At 31.1% G+C, this 22,906-nt stretch overlaps 3 protein-coding genes across 5 annotated transcripts; 2 read left to right on the top strand and 1 right to left on the bottom strand.

The window, feature by feature from the left end:
- The first annotated feature begins 1,722 nt into the window (after positions 1-1,722).
- Positions 1,723-5,181, top strand: LOC142546059 (protein phosphatase 2C 7-like). 2 transcript variants are annotated; one of them, XM_075653553.1, is made up of 5 exons: positions 1,723-1,864; positions 2,061-2,145; positions 3,631-3,984; positions 4,068-4,173; positions 4,565-5,181. In XM_075653553.1, the coding sequence occupies exons 1-5, from the start codon at positions 1,785-1,787 to the stop codon at positions 4,885-4,887; spliced, it is 948 nt and encodes a 315-aa protein (XP_075509668.1). In that variant the 5' UTR covers positions 1,723-1,784; the 3' UTR covers positions 4,888-5,181. The 2 variants fall into 2 exon arrangements, with proteins under 2 accessions (XP_075509668.1, XP_075509667.1); XM_075653552.1 differs by lacking the exon at positions 1,723-1,864 and having other exon boundaries at positions 1,886-3,396.
- Positions 5,182-13,859: 8,678 nt separating this feature from the next.
- Positions 13,860-16,477, bottom strand: LOC142546058 (pre-mRNA cleavage factor Im 25 kDa subunit 1-like). Of its 2 annotated transcripts, none has more exons than XM_075653550.1 (7): positions 16,113-16,477; positions 15,956-16,001; positions 14,938-15,031; positions 14,756-14,829; positions 14,589-14,679; positions 14,396-14,503; positions 13,860-14,204 (listed from the first exon to the last, which is right to left on the bottom strand). In XM_075653550.1, exons 1-6 carry the CDS (start codon positions 16,283-16,285, stop codon positions 14,406-14,408), a joined length of 576 nt encoding a protein of 191 aa, XP_075509665.1. In that variant the 5' UTR covers positions 16,286-16,477; the 3' UTR covers positions 13,860-14,204; positions 14,396-14,405. The 2 variants fall into 2 exon arrangements, with proteins under 2 accessions (XP_075509665.1, XP_075509664.1); XM_075653549.1 differs by having other exon boundaries at positions 14,396-14,506; positions 14,593-14,679; positions 16,113-16,476.
- Positions 16,478-18,979: 2,502 nt separating this feature from the next.
- On the top strand, positions 18,980-22,375 carry LOC142546057 (WD repeat-containing protein VIP3). The gene is made up of 2 exons (XM_075653548.1): positions 18,980-19,409; positions 21,554-22,375. Exons 1-2 carry the CDS (start codon positions 19,071-19,073, stop codon positions 22,184-22,186), a joined length of 972 nt encoding a protein of 323 aa, XP_075509663.1. The 5' UTR covers positions 18,980-19,070; the 3' UTR covers positions 22,187-22,375.
- Positions 22,376-22,906: the final 531 nt, after the last annotated feature.

Raw genomic sequence — 22,906 nt, 5'->3', positions numbered from 1 at the left:
GTATGTCGACAGACGTAAGAGGAAGAGTAGGGAAAGGGTGAATAGAATATGAGAAACTTTTAGAAATATTTGTTCCTAATATAGGTTTTGTAATCCCCTCAATTTTTCCTCGACGGTTTTTTTAAAGATCGGGAGAGGTTTTTTACCATTGCTCTTGGTCTTAAAATCTCGTCTCAAACTTAACACCTTGTACTAGATTGTCACGTTATTTTTGTGAAGATAATTTACTTTTTGCTCTAGTAAATCAGTTCAAGGGTCTTTGAAACGTTTTACTGGTTAAGTAAAGTTGTATGATAACTTCTTTAATTGAATTGTGTCAGATGGGTTTGCTTAGTTATAGGCTGAAATCTGAAAGCTACAATTGTTTCTTAAAAGCATTTAAGGCCACAATTTTAATCGACTCTATATAAATACTCGTCGGAAAATATTTTGCGAGTCATAAATCAAATGTTCATAAACAAGTTTCTTCCAAAATATATTAAAAAAACTTCTATTCAATTTCACTTACTTTTAATTTTTAAAAGTTTTTCTATTTCCTTTTAAAAAAGATTTGGTTTCCTCTGTTTTTCTCGTGGCGGCGGCGGTTGAGAGCGAGATAGATGGGTAAAATTTTGATTCGTTGTAGCCTTTTATTCATAAGAATACCTCAACACTTTATTAATTTTTTAACATTAACTATACATCTTAGAAGAGAGCATTTTCCATTTAAATTTTTTTTAAAAAAATTATTTGTTATAAAACATTGTCAAAGCATTTAGTTAGTTTTTCAGTCGATCGAATTTTTCAGTTATTTAATTATTATTCTTATGATAGATTACATGATATAAATATTAAAAATGTACCTATAAAATAGGTTTATTTCAATTAGTATTTATATTTATTTTTCAGTCGAATGTTAAAATGTACAAGTTTTTTTCTTTAGAAACATCAATAATTGACCCACCCAAATTTCTAATAAAATAAGAATTAGAATAATTATTATTATTCTTCAAAAAAAATTGGAATACAAAAAAAATTATGATATTAAAATTTGAATATATTTTATAACGTGAATATCATCCTCCAATATTATTTTTATGCGAAAAATATATTTTTACAAAATAGTTTAAATAAGATAATATATATCATATAAAATACATAATTTAATATACAAAAAAATAGCATACGATAATTCATCTAAAAGAAAATTATCATACGATGAACATATATAAATAGTAGAAATACATTGTGTGTGTGTGTCTATATATATATATATATATATATATATATAAAGTAAAATGATTAATGCATCATTTAATACTTTAGAATCCACCCTTGAGAAGTTGACACGCACCTAATAAGCCAACGTCTGTCACACCAAATCTGATGTCTTCTGCAATCACCCGACAAATCTTCTCCCAACCGTGGAGAGTTTCTATTGGCTAAGGTCCCACAATTCCTCGAAAGCCGTGTTAATCTATGTTAAACCAATGTGATAAATATTTCGATGATTCGAGTACTAATATTTGAACATACCATAAAAATAAATAATCCACGTTGTAAAATAATCTTGTGTTTGTTGTGTAGTTTTTTATTTTTCAAAAAGAAAATGACATCCATGGAAAGCAAACCAATCGTCAGAGAACCGAGTATATCATCATGGGACAACTAAATGGACACATGTCCACAGGTGGCCCACAAGACACAATTTTTATACGAGGGGTTGTTCCGTGTGGAGAGAAGTTTGCCATAAGTGAGATGGGAAGATTATTTGAAGTTTCCTTTTGGTTGACACATAATTGTTTATGTTTCTGTGGGACACCTTTTTCTTTCTTGAGAAATCAAGAAACAGCACTTTCCGCCTTTTAGGCATTGTTTTGAAATGGTAAACAGCTAGCCTTTTTCTGTATGAATGAGCGGTTTTTTTTAATATTTATATAGCTAGAGCTAAGTCTTGTTAATGATCTTTTCTAGAAGTACACACTGCAGGCAATTCTCTAGGAATGCCAATTATGTTTTGTTAAGAGGTTAGGTGTCCCTAATGCTTTTTCGTAAGAATTTTGATTTTAACTGATGAAAAGGTTTCTGGGTGACGTGGAGATCAAAGGTCGGATTTTTACTACTTGGGAGTTGAGGGGGACGAAAGAAGCCATTTTAAATCAAGAGGTAAGATGGAATTTTTCTATTTATAGAGGTTCAAGATTGAGATCTTTCCAGAACTTGTAAGTTTTGTATTCGATAATTTTATGCTTTGTGTGTTGGGGTGTGTGATAAGTTATGGTTGGAACTTGGGATTGCTGACGTCTTATAAATGAAGAAGAATATCAAAATAGATGCAAAAGATTCTCTGTTAGTGTCATTCAGTTTTCTTGTGTGTGGATTTTGAGTCCCATTTGATGAAGTTTAGATTACATCTCCTGAACTATTTAATAATCTATCATAGAGTCACTTCTCTTAGGTCATGTAATCTCTTGCATTGGAGTTGTAATAAACTCTTTTTTCTGTTTTTCTTGGAATTTATTATGTTTTGGTCTCAATGAATATGTTTATGAGATTCACAAATTTAAGGTATCTCTTGTATTTGATGGATGAAATAAATCACTGCTTGCTACAGCATTTAAGCTTTGAAAGTTTGATTCGGAGTTGATAAATTCTGATGATATTACTGGGATTAAAACCACAGTCAAAGTTTGTTATCAGAACCATCTATGACCAAGCTGCTTTTAGAACCTCTGATTTTTTAAAATACTCAGAATGGAGTTACGAAACTGATGGTTCAGATTAATTAAGTTCTAGGATGGTGAAGCAATTCTTTAACATGACATGAGCAAACTGTAAAGTTGTTCGATTATAGATGATGACATTAACCAGCAGCTTAAGGAAGAACGACAAACTTTTGGCCTGCAGGCGCTGTAGATCCTCAATGAAATCAAGCGACTCTGTGCATCAAGGAAGTTCCAGTTTAGGACCCTAGTTTTGATCAAATATTGCTTAATCTCATGGTAAAGAATTAAAGTGTTTTTTTGTGGAATCGAGAAGCTCAGTTCATGGGAATTGTCAATCAAGTCAGAATAATAGTTGAGGATTTTTCCTTTTTATTTTTCTAGTGAAGAGAATGGTGAGGTTGCGGAATTAGAAGAATCAGAAAGACTATTTTTTTTTTTCTTGAGGATTCTTAAGTCTTAACAAATGAAGATAAACAAGCAGATCTCTCCCTTAGATTTTCCACCCCTTTGGGGCTTGTCATCGATTTGTGGAAGAATGTCCGAAATGGAAGATTCGGTCATTGCACTTCCACATTTCTTGAATATTCCTTCTCAGATGTTGGGTGACATCCAAATTTTTGGTCCTGAGCATCAAGATTCAGATTCAACCGCCCATCTATTTGGTGTTTTTGATGGACACGGAGGTCCCCAGGTAGACCCAACGAAAACCTTTTTATCTAATTGTTTTCATTAGAATGTAAAATATATTTAGGATTCATATTTGATGTCATTAAGGTTGTAATTATTCTTTGGTAAAATTTGATTTTGATATAGTCTTGAGGTATAATTTTTTATTAGATTTATCTGTTTGTATTTTAGTCATCGGGAGACATTGTGTTCTAATGTGTTTAAAGAGCATTCTTTTTTTTTTTTGTTGCACGAATAGGTTGCTAATTATTGTCGAGAGCATCTACACCTAACTTTAGCCGAGGAACTAAGTATTGCTTCCGAAGCAAATTCTTTGATTGAAAATAATGTACATAATTGGAAAGAAGAGTGGACAAAGGTTTTTGTCAATTGTTTGCGAAAACTAGATGATAAAGTTGGAGGATTCCCCATAGCTGCTAATAGGGGCATGGCTTCTAACCTTGTACCTCCACCTATTGCTCCCGACTCAGTTGGTTATACCGCGGTTGTTGCTGTTGTTTGTTGGACTCATGTTATTGTTGCTAATTGTGGTGATTCAAGAGCAGTTCTTTGTCGGGGGAAAGCATCGATGCCATTATCTATAGACCATAAAGTAAAGCTCGTGTTCCTCAAAATCTAATATTTTTCACTTGTTTCCTGTGTGTTTAGCTTCAAGTCTTATCTTATTTTTCCTAGCCAAATAGAGAGGATGAGTGCGCCAGGATAGAAGCTGCAGGAGGCAGGGTCATTAACTGGGAAGGATATCGAGTTTCAGGGGTCCTCACCATGTCAAGATCCATTGGTATGCGATTGACAATATGTTTCTCAATGAATGATCTTGCATACTGATTTGCAGAAAGATATATGTATCTACATAAAAGGGCTGATGCAGGATTGTGTTGAGGGGAGACAGACGGATTTAAGGGGAAGACTTGGTGCATTTGCGAGACAAAACTAGCATTTACTATACACACGCTATTCGATGGATGCCTAGAATTAACTCAAGTGATGATACTAATATTAATCTTTGGTTTTGAACCACGTAATTCCTTGAAATTGACAAAACGGTTCAACCTTTGGATCTTGAAACTCCAATGTTGGATCTTGATATGATTGTGAAGTTTTACAAATCTTTTGTCTGCAGACAAGAGGCTCAAGACAACTAATAGTATTAACACTTCTTTTATGGGCAGGTGATAGATACTTGAGGCCCTTCGTTATTGCTGATCCGGAATTGATGTTCATTCCTCGAGCAAAAGAAGACGAGTGCCTCATCCTAGCAAGTGATGGTCTATGGGACGTAATGACAAATCAAGAGGCTTGTGATTTGGCTAGAAGACGAATCCTACTTTGGCATAGAAAGAATGGTGATACCCTTTTGAAAGAAAGAGGTGAAGATGTTGATCCTGCAGCCCAAGATGCAGCAGATTATCTCTCACAATTTGCTCTCCATAGAGGCAGCAAAGATAATATCTCCGTTATTGTGGTAGATTTGAAAGCTCAAAGGAAAGGTTAGAAACAAGACTTGAGCTGAGGGAGCTCGGTACTCCTTTTTTAAGTTGAACTGTTGAAGTCCTCGTGTCTTCTAATCTTGTTATGGTCTTGCAATGTGGTAAATTTACCTTTGTTTTATTCTCTTCATGTTAAGATCCCAAATCCTTCAATGGGACTGAGAGTTGTAATTACATGGGATTGAAGATTAACCATTACTAAACAAGCATCTGGTTCAATCTTAGAGAAAAAGTAGAGTATTTTGTTAATTGCAACATCTAAAAACTTGATTGTTATAATGTGAAAATAATTAGGATTATCACAAGTGTTTCAAATGTAAATTTTATCTAATGTTTACTCGAGTACCGAGTAGATGGTCTATTTTGCACAAACATAAAGTTGAAACTTAATTGACTCGAGGATTCTTGGGTTAATGAGTTTGTCCAGCTATGCGGCTGTGATCATTGTTGGATCTGTTGAACTCGTGAGCACGTGCTTAAGATTGTTAGATAATTGACCCCCCTTAATTTTTTTAATTTAAAATTTTTATTTGTAGCCAAAAAATTAAATCTTCAAGATATTATCGATAGAAGTGTTAATAGAGGGGTGATATTTTCCATTGTGCAAAAACATGGATCCAATGATGAGCATTCAAGGTTGAATCACCAGATGTAATACTCAAATGCAAACACGGCCCACGAATATATGGTCGATAATTTGGAGATGAATCCAGGAATCTTGATTCCTTTCGTTTTCCCATGTCGGAGGAGGATCTTGATGTTTTCTTCCCCACCTTCTGCCCTGCCAAAATTTCTTTCAAGAATACAATATTGATGATCGCAGTGCAGTGCTGGTCTATAAGAAGCAAGTTATTAAACAATATTTTGCAGTGGCTTTAAGCTTGCAAGAATCCCCTTGGATGTCCAGGAAAAACAAAAAATTACCTGAATGTGTCAGGCAAAATCAAGTATATCTTAAACGATTGGGGTAAAGTATATCCAGCTACTTTTAGTTCTAGACTGGATATTAAGATCTCCCTTTTTCTACCTTCTATAGACAAGAGTAGGATAACTTTTTCAGTTATGGAAATATTTTATTTGATTTTAGCATTAAATCATTGTGATTGATAATATTTATTTATTTTTACTGCTTTTTAATAAATATTTGTTGATCATCCAGACAATAGCAGGTGTTTTTGAAGCTGAAATACTTCATTTCAAGGATTTATTTTTCTGGTACTAAATTTGAAATGTTATCCTACTTTGAAGGATTGCTAAATTCTTTAATCCTTATTATATATAGAACACTGTCTATTATAAATAGCTTTTAATTTTTTAAAAAAATATGTTTAAATAATTGAAATATTTCATTTTTTTTATAATAAGATTTAAAATCGATCGTGTAATCCAACCAAAATCAAACCGTTTTGCTTTGGTTTATTTTCAATTATAAATGATTTGATGTTTGTCTGTTATGCAAAAATAAATCGATAAGCTTGGTTTGACTTGTGTTTTGAAAGTGGGTTAATTAATAAGGAATTGAAGAATTACATTTACATGTGAACCTACAAGACCCTTGCACAATTGTGTTTGCCAGACTGATTGGGTAAAGACAGATCTGTCATGGGCTTGTATGGTTTTATTTTCATGTTTCCGGGAGTAAGATATACATACATATATATATATACATACATATATATATATGTATACATATACACACACACACAAATATATATATATACTAGAAATAATGTACGTGCAACGCACGTGGGAAAATAATTAGAATTTGAAATAAAATTAATTAACTCAACAAAATATAATGATAATAGTATGATAAAGTTTGACAATTCGTGTTAATTAGTATATGTAACTAATTTGGAAAAAACATATTTTTTTAATTTTAAAAAAATATTTGGACTACTAAAATTTTTCTCACATCTTTTTTATCATATTGTTTTATTTTGTTATTTGTCATATTCTCTCAATAATGCATATATTTTATTACAATATTCAATTATTACAATCTTTTTTGACAATCAATGATATGCAATTTTTTATTTACAATGTTGTTTGATTATTATCCTCTTTCATGTAAATTGACAACAATTTTCACTGAATGCTTTTACTTTCCTAGTCACCTTTAATTTATTAGACATTTATAATTGATAATATATAAGCTACACATTATTATTAGGGGTGAGCAAAATTTCGGTTAGACTGAATTAACCGACCGAACTGAGTCAATTCGAAAATTTGGTTCGGTTATTTCGGAAATTCGATTTTAAAATTAAAAGAATTCGGTTATATCGGTTAATTCGACTCGGTTACGGTTTTCAAACTTTTGAAATCGGCTAACCGAATTAACCGATATAATAAAAACTATTATTTAATAAATTTTTATTATTTATCAATTTTAATATATTTTCTTATTTTTTATTTTAAAATCAGACCTAATTCTAAAGAAAAATTTGTGATGTATGTGATTTTATGTTTTTATGCATTTGTGTAGATTGTAGTGTTAAAAAAAATTACATATATAATTAAAGTTAAATTTCATTTTTTTTTAAAAAAACTAATTGGTTAATTCGGACACCAACCGAATTAATCGATTTTAATTCGGTTCGTTTTCATCGGTTATGAAAAATAATTTGGTTGGTTCAGTTATTGCTAAATATTTTGGTTCGGAACGGTTATGACTAATTTAGTTTGGTCATCGATCGAACCGACCGAATGCTCACCCCTAATTAGTATAACAATCTATCATCACATAAAAAGTACTGATGGATTGATTCAAAAAAATATTGATTAAATGTTGTCATTTATTTGTAATTTATAATAATAATATTTGTGACAATAAATCATCTTTTTACTAACTCTTATGACACTGATTTTAATATTTCATATTAACTCATAAGTATAATTAGCACAATCAAATTACTAATGTTATATTGGTATTATTTCTAGAAAAATAATATATTTAATTTTTTTAATTGTTTAAATATCTTAACGGGATCATTTGTGTACCCTGATCTTGAGAAAAATTCATTGCATTTATAAATTTTGAACGATAAATATAACTTTATAGTATACATTTAATTTGGAAACTGAATTCATTGTATGACAAACACTTCTTTTATTTCTATTTTTTTTGTGTAACCCAAAGAGTTTGTAGGACCGAGCGCTTGCCGCTTTACCAAAAGTTACATCTAGTAGTAATGGTGTAACTCAAATCTTTTAAACCGCACAGCAACTCAAGCATCACGGTTCGATCGCTCCACCAAGCAGAGACAATTATTGCACACAACAATCTCCCTGACTCCCTCCCAATAATTGCGCGCCTTGCAATCAATGAGAATCGAACCCGTGACCTTGGCTATGATACCAATTGTAAGACCGAACGCTTGCCACTTTACCAAAAGTTATAGCTAGTAGTAATGGTGCAACTCAAATCTTTTAAACTGCACAACAACTCAAGCACCACGGTTCCATCGCTCCACCAAGCAGGGACAATTATTGCATCCAACAGAGTTAATATTTTTTCTCTTTTATCTTCTCCAACTCACTGTAAAAAGTTATTAAAAAATATTTATATCTAGAAAAATATTTTTTTCATGTCTATATATTTTGTCATATGTAAACATATATTATACTTCATTGTCTTAATTGTCATATATCTTTACTATATAATTTGTGTACATTGAAGATGAATAAGTTCATTTTGTAGTTTTTTATTACCTAGACTTTGGTTGATATATTAATATGTAATATATGTAGATATAAGAATTTTCAAATTCAATTTATCCACAATGATTTTTCATAACAAATGCCAACTCAAAAAAATAAAAATTAGAATTCATAATTATTTTAAATATGATATAAAAATAATATGTGGAAACTTATTTTGACATTTTAGTTGCAAAATATAGTGATAAATGCATGTAGGTGCATTATTTCATTGTGGCAATTATAATTTTATTTAAATATCTCGTTTCTCTTTCAAGGATCAAAATTTGTTTATTTCTTATTTTAATTATCGACAAATCCAATATTTTATTTAAATGTTTTTGTTATAATATTTACATGAGTTTTATTATATATTTATCCAATTTGAAAGTAATAAATTATAATTCAATATATAATAATATTTGAAAACTGTAGAATGCTTCTAAATTTAAAAATCGAGTAACATGTAAGGGATCGATTCAAAACTAAAAGTTGATGCAACATGTTTCTTCTAGCTTTACAATCGAACAATGTAGGATCGAGCGTTTGTCGCTTTACCAAAAGCTATAACTGATGGTAATTATGCAAGTCAAATCTGTAAATCATACAACAACTCAAGCGCCTACCCATCGTGGACAATTATTGTACCAGACAATCTATCTCCTAATAATTGCACCAATTTCAATCAATGAAAATCAAAGTCGCGATCTTGGCTCTGATACCAATTGTAGGCTCAAGCGTTTACTGTTTTATCAAAGCCTATATATTATGGTAACAGTGCAAATCAAATATTTTAAATAGTACAACAGCTCAAGCGCAACATTTCAATTACTCTACCCAACATGATCAATTATCGTACCCAACAAATAAGTTTATGCAAATAACATTTTACTATATCATATGAATTTATAAGACATTTGAGTAGAATATATACTTAATATTCTACATAAGTAGTAGATAAAAAATAATCATTTTTCATCTATTTGAAAATTTATATTTTAAAATAAAAGAAAAATAAAAAAAATTATTTATATATATATATATATATATATATATATATATATATATATATACCCAAATTGAAAGTTGAATTAATACATTCATATTCATCATTAAATTCTACTATTTAATTTTAATAGATTAATTAACATGTTTATCCACTAAAAATATCGAAAGAATTGTTTATGCAATTTAATAAAAAAGTCAAAGTACATCATTTTCTGATTCAAAATAACTATCACATTATTATTACGTTGCAATGATAAATAAATTATTATTTTTAGTTTATCATCATAGTATTTACCTCAATATACACATTTTCGAATGTAAAATGTTAAATTTAAAATTGACATTGGATAATTATAGTATTAATTCTAACATTCTTTTTTTTATTCTTCTCAATACATTACTTTTTCTATCTTCAAATATATTAATCTATTTATTATTGTATATAAAGTATAATAATTATTTGGTTAATTGATCACATTTAAGATTAGATGTTTAGAAAAAATTCTAATATATCTTTAAAGACCAATAGATGATGAAATTAAATTTTAAATCAAGAGAAAAATTAAGAAAATGTAGAATACTAGAGTGCATGAACTTTCGCTTTGCAGAGTGGCAAAACATAAGGTGAGACCAAGTGAGATACTTATATATATAAGTCTCATTCAACTTAGCCTATTATAATATTTTTATTAACTCACTTTGTCCTTCATTTTTACTTCACTAACTTTGCAGTGTGACTCATTCAAGCATTAACTTTTTATTTTTTTAGTACATAGTGGCCTCCACTTTACCGAATTCAATCTTTAGAAATCGGTATTAGTAGTTTGTACGTAATAGACAATTATTTAGTTTTTATTTCTCTCTTTTGATTAATTGTGTAATTTTTTATGTTCTATCTAATTCATTTTTAAAATTTTTATTAAATTTTTATAATCATGATTAGAAGTGTTGCACACATACAATATAAAATTAATATATTTTAAAATGTTAATATTGAAGTGTCGAATAAATGTATTAAATCATTAATTAAGAACTTTTAACAAAACAATATACATCATAATTCAGATTTAAAGATTAACATAAAAATAAATAATTGCGATGAATATCTTATAAATTAAACGATGTTAGCCCAAAAAGATTAAATATGATTATTGTAAATGAATTTTTCTTAATTAATTAGAAAATTTTCAGCAAATGCGCTGAATTAATTAAAATATTTTCAATATAGTATGTCGATAAATGTTTTTTAATATGATTTAGTGATTGAGTCCTTATGAACATTTAAAAAAATATGTCTTTAGTTATAGTAACAGTGTTTTATAATTTAAAATATTAACTGAAACAAATTATCAAGATAAAAAATTAATTAAGAAATTCAAGAATATGTGATTACTCAATTAGTTTAATTGACACCCTCTTTAGTTTGTTGATTTAATATATGTTAAATCCACAATCACTAAGTTTGACAAGAATTTTTTTAGAATAAAATACAATTATAATAAATTACTTGATTGTATATGTAATAAAATTTTGTATATTTCATATATGTTTGATTTATTTCATTTATAAGGTTGAAATTTTATATATTATGATATAAGATTTGTGATACATCTTAACATCGATAAATTCACTAAAAATTTATATATTAATTTTCAATACCATATAATTCTGATTTCGCCCGGACTTTCTGTATTCGTTTGTTTGAATTTATTGTTCCTCATTTTACCAAGACTCATAATATGTCAAACATGAAAGTGAATATTAATTTAAAGAGATGACAAAATTTATATATTGTAATAATATATTTACACCTCACGATACTGATAAAACTAACTTAAAAATAATCTGTTGACGAATATATTGTCAGGAATCCAAAAAAATACAACTTAAATGTCAACTTTGACACTCAATTTTGAGTGACTGCCAAAATATCTCAACAATCCACAATTTTGGACAAGATAGTAACATCAAAAATTTGAAATCAAAATGATATTTTCTATTTTATATCAAGAATTCATGATTGAAAATCAATAATATTAGATATATGGATATTTAATATAAACTCGTGCGAGCTCATTTAGTCTCACCTTTAAATTAGGCGACAAAATTTCAACCCAACTCACTTAAACTGTTTGGCAGTGCAGGCCAAACCGACATACTCGACCCAAATTGACGGCTCAAATCACAACGATCTTTTATCATATTTTATTTAAATAATTTATAAATATAAATCGCAAAAAAATTTCGGTTGCAAAAAACTTTAATTTAAACACATAAATTCTACAAACTGTCACATGAGGACATGAAAAAAAAATTTAATAAGACACCAAAGAAAATTCAAAATTCGATAATGAGTTATTTCTAAATATTAATTAATTAATTTACACAATGAAAAGATAAATAAAAAATCTAAATCATTGAATTAAAAATAACACATTATGATGTGAGTAGGCATAAAAAAAACCAAATACTAATTTACATAATGAAAAGATATCATTGGATAAAAATAATATATTATAATGTGGGTAGACATAAAAAATTAAATACTAATAATCACACATATTTAAAATATGAATAAGGAGAAAGAAAATATACATTTAAAGTAAGCAATTAATGTAAAGCAAACAATTAATAAAGAGATAAATGTAAATTCACATATAAAGTCACATATTTATATATAATAATAGAAAATCAATAATATTAGATATATAGATATTTAATATAAACTCGTGCGAGCTTATTTAGGCTCACCTTTAAATGAGTCGACAAAATTTCAACCTAACTCACTTAAACTGTTAAACGGTGCATGCCAAGCCGACACACACAACCCAAATTGATGGCTCAAATCACAACGATCTTTTACCGTGTTTTATTTAAATAATTTATAAATATAAGCCGCAAAAAAAATTTAATTTAAACACATAAATTCTAGTAAACTGTCACATGAGAACATGAAAAAAAATTAATAAGACACCAAAGAAAATTCACAATTCAATAATGAGTTATTTCTAAACTTTAATTTTATATAATGAAAAGATATCATTGGATAAAAATAACATATTATAATGTAGGTAGACATAGAAAATTAAATACTACTAATCACATTTATTTAAAATATAACACATTAAAGTAAGCAATTAATATAAAACAAACAATTAATAAGGAGATGAATGTAAATTCACATATGAAGTCACATATTTATATATATAATAGATTTCTAAACTTTAATTTTATATAATGAAAAGATATCATTGGATAAAAATAACATATTATAATGTAGGTAGACATAGAAAATTAAATACTACTAATCACATTTATTTAAAATATAGCACATTAAAGTAAGCAATTAATATAAAACAAACAATTAATAAGGAGATGAATGTAAATTCACATATGAAGTCACATATTTATATATATATATAATAGATATAACATAGAATTATCATTACACGCCTGCAAACAATTATTTAGCAGTGAAATCTCATTATAATCTGATTTTCAACTAATTTTGGGTTATAATAGAATCTCATGACGCGGTCCACATGAAATTCATATGGTCTTTAATTGCTTATGTAGCCAGCATGAAGTGCTTAACATTCAACCAAACAATACAAGGTTTTACACAACATTGCAGGAGACATTTACAAATGCCAACTTCAACAGACAAAACCTCAAATTATGCCTATTCATAAAGAATCTTCTGCAGAAGAAACCATTTTTTCTTCTTCATGGCATTTAATATATTGCGATCGTGAAATATGGCAAAGTTTCTGGAATTCATAATCAATGTGTTGGTTTCTGCAGCAACAGAAACCTCAAAATTCAGGTATAATAACATGAAATTCAAGTATGCTAAGGTTCATATCTTCTGTTACACGATATTCCAAGCTTCAAAGTATCATATAGAAATGTGGCACACTAGCAGATAAAGCCTACTATAAAAAATATATAATTATAACAAATAAAATATCACAGTTTTATGAGGCAAACCTCGGCTTCAAAATGCAGATATGACATTTCTCAAACTAAATTCAACAATCGCATAATTCAAAAACTTACCTCTTTCCATAGTAGGAATGATTTGAACCTCGAATTGCTTGAGCTGATGCAAAAATTGATCAAGCTGGCCTTTGGTAAACAGAAGAATATCAAAGTTCGCTGATGCTTTAGACGACTTCCTTTACCTGAAACTTTCAATCAGATAGGCTTTTAAGTACATAAAAGAATTAAGCACTCCAACTTCCTCTTTGGATGGATCGCTTGGAAGTATTTCCAACTTTAATTTCTATATATGAAACAAACTATGCCTTATTTAAAAACACAAAAATATCATCATTGTAAATAAGGAACATCCACATATGGATAACCATACAACTTTTTAAACAAACCCATCAGTAGAAAAACATATATTGATAGTGTTCTCGTCTCAAAAACCAATAATATATCTGAAACAGCCTGTCCTTGAATTAGCATCCAGGGCTGTTCTATGATGACGGCTGCATGCTTACCACACCAACACAATGGCGAAGAACTAACACATTCACTGTTCTATAATGTTGAAGGAGAGTTTGGACAGCAGCTGGGGGACTCCAGATATAACTGATCCATATGTCTACAGAATACAACAATTGGGACAAGTTATTTCTTAGTTAATTGCAAAAGTTTCAAGAACATCCAGAAAACATAAGTATCCATGTTTCCAGCAGCAAAAACTTTTCTTTTTTCCTTTTAAATCACAATAAGATTAGTGCCAAATTCAATGTGGCTGCATTGATTGCTTCTGTGACTGCAATTAAGTCATACCTCCTCGTTGTTATGAAGTTGGCACAATGGAACAGCAAGAAGTTTGAAGTTCCTTGGTACAATGAATCTCCGACTTGCTGGAAGCTTGACAAGAAAAAGTTTGTGGCACTCCTGAAAAGATAAGCATTAGACCATCAAGATTCAAGAGCTTCTGGCAGCCATCGAAGTGTGAAAGACTAATATGTCGAGAAACTCACCTTAGGTTTTTTCGTACTCGCAGGCAAATATGGATAAACAAGTGATTCAAAGTTAGGCCTCCACCAAATTCCAAGACATTCTCCAATCTAGAAATCCACAAAAAGAAGTGTTGAGCAAATTAAAGTAATCAAACCATTATTGGAAGATTGTGATTCTATTTACCTCCCATTCAGGACCCCGGCCATCTTCACCAACTGATAAGTTGCTTGAAAGCTTGCGTTTTAAGCCATCAATATCTGCAGCCGAAAACAAATTTTTAAGTCCTGAACCTTGCCTAGGATTTCTATCCAATTACCAAGTCTAGGAGCTCAGTTCAACCAATGACTCCCAAAATTGAGATTTACCAGATTCACCCACACGTAAGCGACCTCCAGGAAGTTTGAATGTGGAGTTTTGTACTTGAAGCAACAAGACATGCGGGTGTTTAAACAATTCAACCTGTAATTAGAACTACTGATGATTCAGGGATGGGGATGGAAAACGATCTCAAAAGTCATATGCAGTCCATATCTCATGCAAAAGTTCGTGGATGTAAAACAAACTATATATCTGAGAGTCAGCGAGTTCGGACTAAGTATGGATAGTTGTACCAAAACGAATGAATCAACTATATCACACCAGATAATAGGATTTAAATCACTGAATCAACTCATAGAAACTAGAAAGATAAGCTGGTGCAGTACACTTGACACCTACTCATATCAGCATCAATAACATTATTACAGAATATAGCTTGATACTATGCTGGATGTCAAGCATTGTTATTCCAAATGTCATTTGTCTACCTACTAATTTCTAGCTCCCGCGGCATATTGAGAGGCTATAAGTCCAGAGAATTGTTCAAAACAGGAACTAGTACCAAAGTTCAAACACCAACATGACATATACATTTACATACAGTACTATAAAGTAATGAGATTTAATTTCCACTCTTCATACCATAACAACGCTAATATCATGAATGCGGCGAAATAATGAACACCCTCAAGATATGACAGTTATCAGTCTGCTGAGTCAAACACATTCAAAGAGAAACAACAAAAACAAAATAGTTATTGAATCCAATAACGGTAGCGCTCAGTTTTACTTTATTTTGTCAACAAGGACATTAATTCTTAGTAAAATGTTATTATTTGCAAGTCGATCATGGACAAATTTATCCAACAGAAAATGTAAATTTCTACTACATTTTACTCAACAATCAAGACGATTACCATTCAATCACTACTATATCATTATGGGGCACTATACTACGTATATCGCATCACCATTTATTCCGCAGGAAACTAACGACGCCCACAAGAAATCCAGAGTCCTGACATGGTGTAATAAAACAACACAAAGAAAAGAGAGAATACTGACCACAAGCACCGCAGACACGCATTTCCTCAATCCATACGCATCGTAGCTGATTCCAAATCACAAAATCAGTAACTTTCCAAAAAAAAACCCACATAAAAAAACACCCAAACTTAAGAGAAACACTCTCCCGTCATAAAATCAGTAAACTCGTACATACTTGGCTTTCATACGCAAAACCCGTTCAGCCACCGTCTCGTTCCTCAACGAGACGGCCTCTCTGGAGCCGAAGTAGTAACAGCTCAGGGGGTAAATATCCACCTCGTCAGCATCAGTATGATCAGCACTCTGGTGGGAGTTACCATTCTCCAAAACCACAGTTTGATTAGCCATTTGCAACGATTCCGATGAATCAGAAATACGCTACTGCAACAGTGAGAGAGAATAAGCGAAGGTGGTAGAGGGAAAGGGAGAAGTGGGGAATGGGAATACTGTAATATTCCGGAAAAAGCAGCGGAGTGGGAAAGCCACGTGGCTGTACTGGAGAGAAACGGAGGCTGATAATGGCGGCACGAATATAATAATAGTATAAAGAATAAATAAAGGAAGATAGTGGTATTGCCAGAGCCAATTTCTTAATGGCAGACCAAGGGTAATCGATTTGACATATTTGCCCCACAAAAAACTTGTACGCAGGAACGTGTTTGGTTCACGTCATAAAATAATAAGTTATTTTTATACATATTAAAATAATATTATAATATTTAAGTCTAATTAGTATAAAATCCATTGGATTTAAAAATATTGTATAATCGATTTCATCAGTAAAATTCTAAATAAAGCACGATAGAATCGACACAACTTAGGACCTAATTATGGGAAAAATCATGATTTATTAACGATATCATATTAACAAATATTTATGATGCGATAAAACTATTGATAGGTTAAAAAAAGTGTGGAGATTTGAGTAGAGAAATTGCAAATCAGATTTATTAATGAACCCGACAAATTCCTCACCAATTTGCTAGCGCCAAGGATTGGCAGCGGCCAGAATAATTGATGGGGGTCAAAGCTGTAGAATTTAATATGAAAAATTGGAATGTGTAAAATATTATCTTTTACCGAATTTCATTAATTAAATCAATTTTTCAGAAATACAAAACACAAAACATAAATAAATAAATATGTTTGAAACTTGAAATATATATATTTAAATGTTTCTACACAATATAAGTAGATCTACCCCCTAACCCACACAACTATCATAAAAAATATAAAGAGTTTAAAAAAAACATCCTAGTTAAATAATTAATTATGTTGAAAATATGAAAATTATTTGTATTGAAAATTATAATGTTGAAAATTAGGTAAAATTAGGTGTTGAATATTGAAAATTAGTGTGTGATGATGTATGTAATGATGAAATTGTTTTTGGATTGTTTTCCAAAGAAATCCTATAAATAGGTCTCCATTTGTAAAGATTTGATACAAGTGAGTAGAGAGAAAAATTTTATAAAGTGTGTAGTTTGGTAAATTTTGAGAGTTTGAGATTTTTACTTTTTACCATAAATTTTTACTTTTTCACAACAAATTAATTATTACGGTGTTTTTGTGTGCACATTTATTTCTTTTTTATTATAATAATTTAAAATTTTGGAGATCTCCACACGACACTCTTTAATTCGAGGTCCAGCAATAAGACATTACTAGAAATATTTTTATTTTTATTTTTCACGTGTAAACATATTTTTTTCTTTATTTGTTGTGATGAATTAAATGGATTCGGATTTATTTATTTATTTGAAGCTAGATATAAAAGAAATTTGACTTTAAAGGTACCCTCTACACATATACATGATAACATTAGTAAAAAAAAAATAGCGAGGATAATCTAAATTTAAAATTGAGAATATTATATTATTTATTTAAAATGGTATATTTACTCAGACAATATACATCTTTATTATGTCACATTACTATCATGTATACTTATGTGAACACCGACAATATAACGAAACATAAAAAATTTACAATATTCAGGAATATCCAACAACATAGTAACAATTCGAGTTATTCACTGTTATTTATTTCATATTATACTCGAAATATCATTTATCCGGATGGGAGTGCAAAACTAAGTTTGAAATTGATTTGATGGTTTTTGCACGAATATCCGACATTTTTACAAGTCAAATTTATGTATATATCTCTACTTATCCAAAAGGTTTCATATCTACGAGGTTTTTACTCGTTTCTTTATTGCATGAAATTGTTATTGTAGGTGCATTTGCTTTGTAAAAATGCAATGAATATGAATCAAACATTTTATCATCGGTCTAGATTCCTCCTGACTCCAATTTTTCAGCAGACAAATATGTGAGTCAGCCTGATCGTGTCGATGAATCACAAATATCACACATGCTTATACCTGAAAATTTTGTAAGATAGCTGGACCAACTAATAGGTCGAAGCATTATGTCTGCGAACGTCAAATGACTTTATAACTAATGCATTTGTCGTTATTTCGTCGCTACTTTTATACCAATTAGTGTCATTTTAATGTTATTTGATTGACATTTATGACGCAACAATATATGTGAAACAGGTACTCTAAAAGTGGAGCCTTTATGTTATGCCGCGTGTAGTTCGCGAATCATTGGATGTAATTGACATAATCAAATACAATTTTGAGTGTGTGTTCTTTTTTTTTCCGAGTTTGGGTTTAAGACATTAACTTTTAAATTAATCGAATATGATAAATCGTAAGAGACAATTCATGTGTGATAGACTCTAACAAAATAGTATTGTTAAGAAGAAAATCAAATTCGTAATAATTTGTATGTACAATCATATGTTCCATTATATCGAATGTGCAGTAACAAAATTAGCCCTTTCTTATTCTTGCAAATCAAATAAAAACCATCTATTACAGTGGACAAAAAATGAAAATACAGCTTAATATTCCTTGTTATTTTTAATTTCAAATTATTTTGTCAATTTAACCAAATTTTTTTTAAATTATTTACCAATTTTTATTCCAGATATGGTCCATTTATTTCAATACTCTCTCAAAAGAAAAGGCAAACTGAGAGTAATAACACGGAGTCCGAGTCAAAATTTAGTCATATGCAAATCACTATTCACACCTGACCTAGGGTTTTACGCTTCCATATCCATGAAACTAGCGCCACTCAGCTCCGTCCAGAATGCGCACGACGACTCCCTGTGGACGGCGGCATGGGTTCCGGCGACTGAAGATTCGGCGGCGCTTCTACTGACGGGGTCGCTGGACGAGACGGTGAGGCTGTGGAATCCAGAAGGCCCTGAGAAGCTGCTGACGAATACCGGGCACTGCCTCGGAGTCGTTTCTGTGGCGGCTCACCCGTCCGGCAGAATTGCGGCATCCGCTTCCATCGATAGCTTTATTCGAGTCTTCGATGTCGCCACCAACAATACTATAGCCACTCTCGAGGCTCCCCCATCTGAAGTCTGGCAACTGAAGTTCAATCCCCAGGTATCTATTTCTAGTGCTAAAAGCTCGTGTAGTGGTGATTTTTTTTTAGCATGAGCTCATGTGCCGATGATGGTTTGAATCCATGTGAATCAAGGGAACAAATTGGTATTGAAATTTGGTGTTGAGGTCGTTATCCTTTTGAAGACTTTTGTATGATAGACTAAAGATTCCGTTTGTTTTTATCGTTGTTCCATTTTAACTGAGTAGATTTAAAAATTAAACTCAATGGAAAAACGAGTTAAAAGGAACTATGACTGAAATGAAGTCTGAAAACCCCTTGCATCTGAGACTCGTTCTAATAAATTTTGAAGGAACGTGCGCTTCTTGTCATTTTAGTTTAGCTGGTGTCACCAGCTACTTGTGCTGGAAAACACGGGTCCTGTTAGTCAAATATTTGAGACTAGAAAAAAACAGAAAAAAAATTGTTGCTTTTGGAGATCATTGGCTGAAAACCGTACGTTTAAAAAACATAACTCAACTTTCAAGGAAAATCTGAGTGCTTTTGTTATGAACCCACCAGATTAAAATAACAGGACAACAGTCGAACAATCCAAATAGAATGAAGATGCCAAATGTGAGCTAGATCTTTATTTTGGGACTTCTTTAACTTGAATTTAATGCCTGAATTATCATAATTATGAATAATCACCACACGTGGAAGGTGTAACGAGATTTTTGCATTAATGTAATAGCTTAGGACTTTATTCTACTTCACTCTTTGCTATTTCTTACCTTTGTTTTCCCCTCCTAGGAATAAGACTACCTGGTGATAAGGTATTTCTTCCAATCTAAAAATCAGTTGTACAAATTTTAACGAAATTCGTGGAAATTTCTATAGTGGTTATATTTTGTTGAAGTTCCCAAATATGCTCCAAGTTAGTAGAAGTTAAAGGTTATCTTACTATTAATTGCTGATGTCAATTCAGTCTTCTGGAGATTGCTTTGACTATATGCTAAAATCTGTAGGTTTCATTTGTCTGTAGTTTATGTTTCCTGAATTTATGGCTCTTCTGTTATACGTTGAAAAGAAAAGGTTTGCAACTTGCCCCAATGCCATGTTCCTGGTCCGCATGATATGTTTGAACCATGATGTGTCTTGGGCATTCAACAAGTATTCCAGACTGCCACATTTCTAACTTGTTTTGAGAGTTCCTGAACATCCACCGTTGTTTGCTGTCATTAAATTTTAGAATTTCTCTCAGTGCATGGTAGAAGTGTCACTCAATATTCTTTCTTTCTTCTTTGTTCTAACTTGTTTTGAGTCTCCTCACCATGTGTTGTTTGCAAAATAACCGATGATTGCATTTACTTGCTGTTGGAATTCGTCTCAAGATTTGATAGAAATGTTATCATTCGAAATTCGTTCTTACTTATTTTTTCATTTTGTGAATGAAGGAAATTAACATTAGCAAATTATGGAAATTTATACTCTGTTGATCATGTACGTGAGTTGGATAAGTTTTTCATGCCTACGGTGAACTTAGATTCTAAGTTTGGAGCATAGATCACAAAGTTTCCGATTCTTGTTCACATATTTCAGTTACAAATGCACTCATTTTAGGTTCATTTTAGGTTTGTTTTGACACGGGTTTGTACATGTCTACGTATCTGTCAATCAATTTAAGGTTAAGCAATCTAAATTTCTTTTTGGCTTTTAGATAAATTAGATCTGGAAGTTCTTCCAGTTACAAATGCACTCATTTTAGGTTTGTTTTGACACGGGGTTGTACATGTCGACGTATCTGTCAATCAATTTAAGGTTAAGCAATCTAAATTTCTTTTTGACTTTTAGATAAATTAGATCCGGAAGTTCTTCCAGTGCCATTATACATATTGTTTTACAGTGAGATGTTTTTGCTCATAATTTTTTTGTCAGTGAATAATACTTTGGAGCATTCTTCAACAGTCATTCCGGCTGGCTGCTTTGATGTGCTTGATTTATTAAATTCAAATTCTCCTCATGGCACATATACTATACTCTTTTCCAGGCAATTTGATGATTGCTATTGTGTAGCTCGGAGAGTGAAATCCCCTGATTCTGTCAAACTTCGTCAACTTTTGATTGAAACTCCCGATCAGCCGTGAAATTCAATAATGTTACTAGCTCCTTTATGACTAAGCAAAAACTATTTATTCTTTTTCAGGGCACAACGCTAGCCGCTGCTGGAGGTGGTAGTGCTTCAGTGAAGCTTTGGGATACTGCAGAATGGCAGTTAATTGCTACATTATCAGTTCCTCGACCAGAAGGCTTGAAACCCTCCGAGAAAAGTGGCAATAAGAAGTTTACCCTCTCGGTGGCATGGAGCCCTGATGGTAGACAAATCGCTTGTGGCTCAATGGATGGCACCATCTCTGTTTTTGATGTGGCTCGTGCAAAATTCTTACACCACTTAGAAGGCCATTGCATGCCAGTTCGCAGTCTGGTGTACTCATCAGCACCTCTTGATTCGAGAGTTCTCTTCTCCGCCTCAGACGATGGCCACATTCACGTTTATGATGCTGAGGCAAAAAGTTTGATTACATCAATGTCAGGGCACTCTAGTTGGGTTCTGAGTGTCGACGTGTCCCCAGATGGAGTGGCAATTGCTACAGGATCGAGTGACAAAACCGTACGGCTCTGGGATCTCAAAATGAGAGCAGCTACCCAGATATTAACCAGCCACACCGACCAGGTATGGGCCGTGGCATTTGGACCACCTTCGCGGACAGATGTAAGATCTTGTCTGCTCGCGAGTGTGTCCGATGACAAAAGTTTATCCTTCTATAAATATTCTTGAGTTTGTCAATTTAAATTAAAGGTTAGCAAAAGCAGTGGATAGCAAACTTATGGGTAAACTTCTGACCTGCTTTATGGACTGTCCTAATTTGTGTTGCGCAATGTCCATACTAAAACTACATTATTTACTTGGTTTTATCACTGACCATATTGGTAAATTTTGGTGCAATTTTTTTGAGATGATTTTACTGCCATTTTAGTGTGAGATAGTTTGATTTTGTTTTCAATTATCCTACACTAGGCTCTTGATAAGTGTCAAATTGGCATTTCCAGATTCATATACTTGTTGAGAATCGAATGGCTATATTTTATGATTTTTATTTCAATTTTTTATTTTTATTGCGTGACTCGAAAGAAACCCTCATTAGCTAGCTACCCTTTATGCTAATTATAATATTATTGGTAGTATGATATTTTTTTATTTATGAAATCATTTTTTGTTATTATCAGTACTGATAAAATTATAAAAACTGAACTTAAAATTTCAAACGTTGGATTTCAATATTAAATTAAGCTTAACCGAGACAAGGAAATAAACGTATACTCTTAAATGCTATTCTATTACAATGTTTTAAATTTTTTGTAGAAAATAAATTTCGCTCCACGAATCTGATTAAAAAAAATTTCTTTTTATGAAATTATAAAATAATCATCTTAATAACACATTTTCAAGTCTATGAAAAAAAGAGTTACATAGGAATCATTTTAACTTCGAGCAGTA

Source organism: Primulina tabacum, chromosome 5 (genome assembly GCF_025594145.1).
Source record: "Primulina tabacum isolate GXHZ01 chromosome 5, ASM2559414v2, whole genome shotgun sequence".
NCBI lineage: Eukaryota > Viridiplantae > Streptophyta > Magnoliopsida > Lamiales > Gesneriaceae > Primulina > Primulina tabacum.
This window is presented reverse-complemented; position numbering and strand designations above follow the sequence as displayed.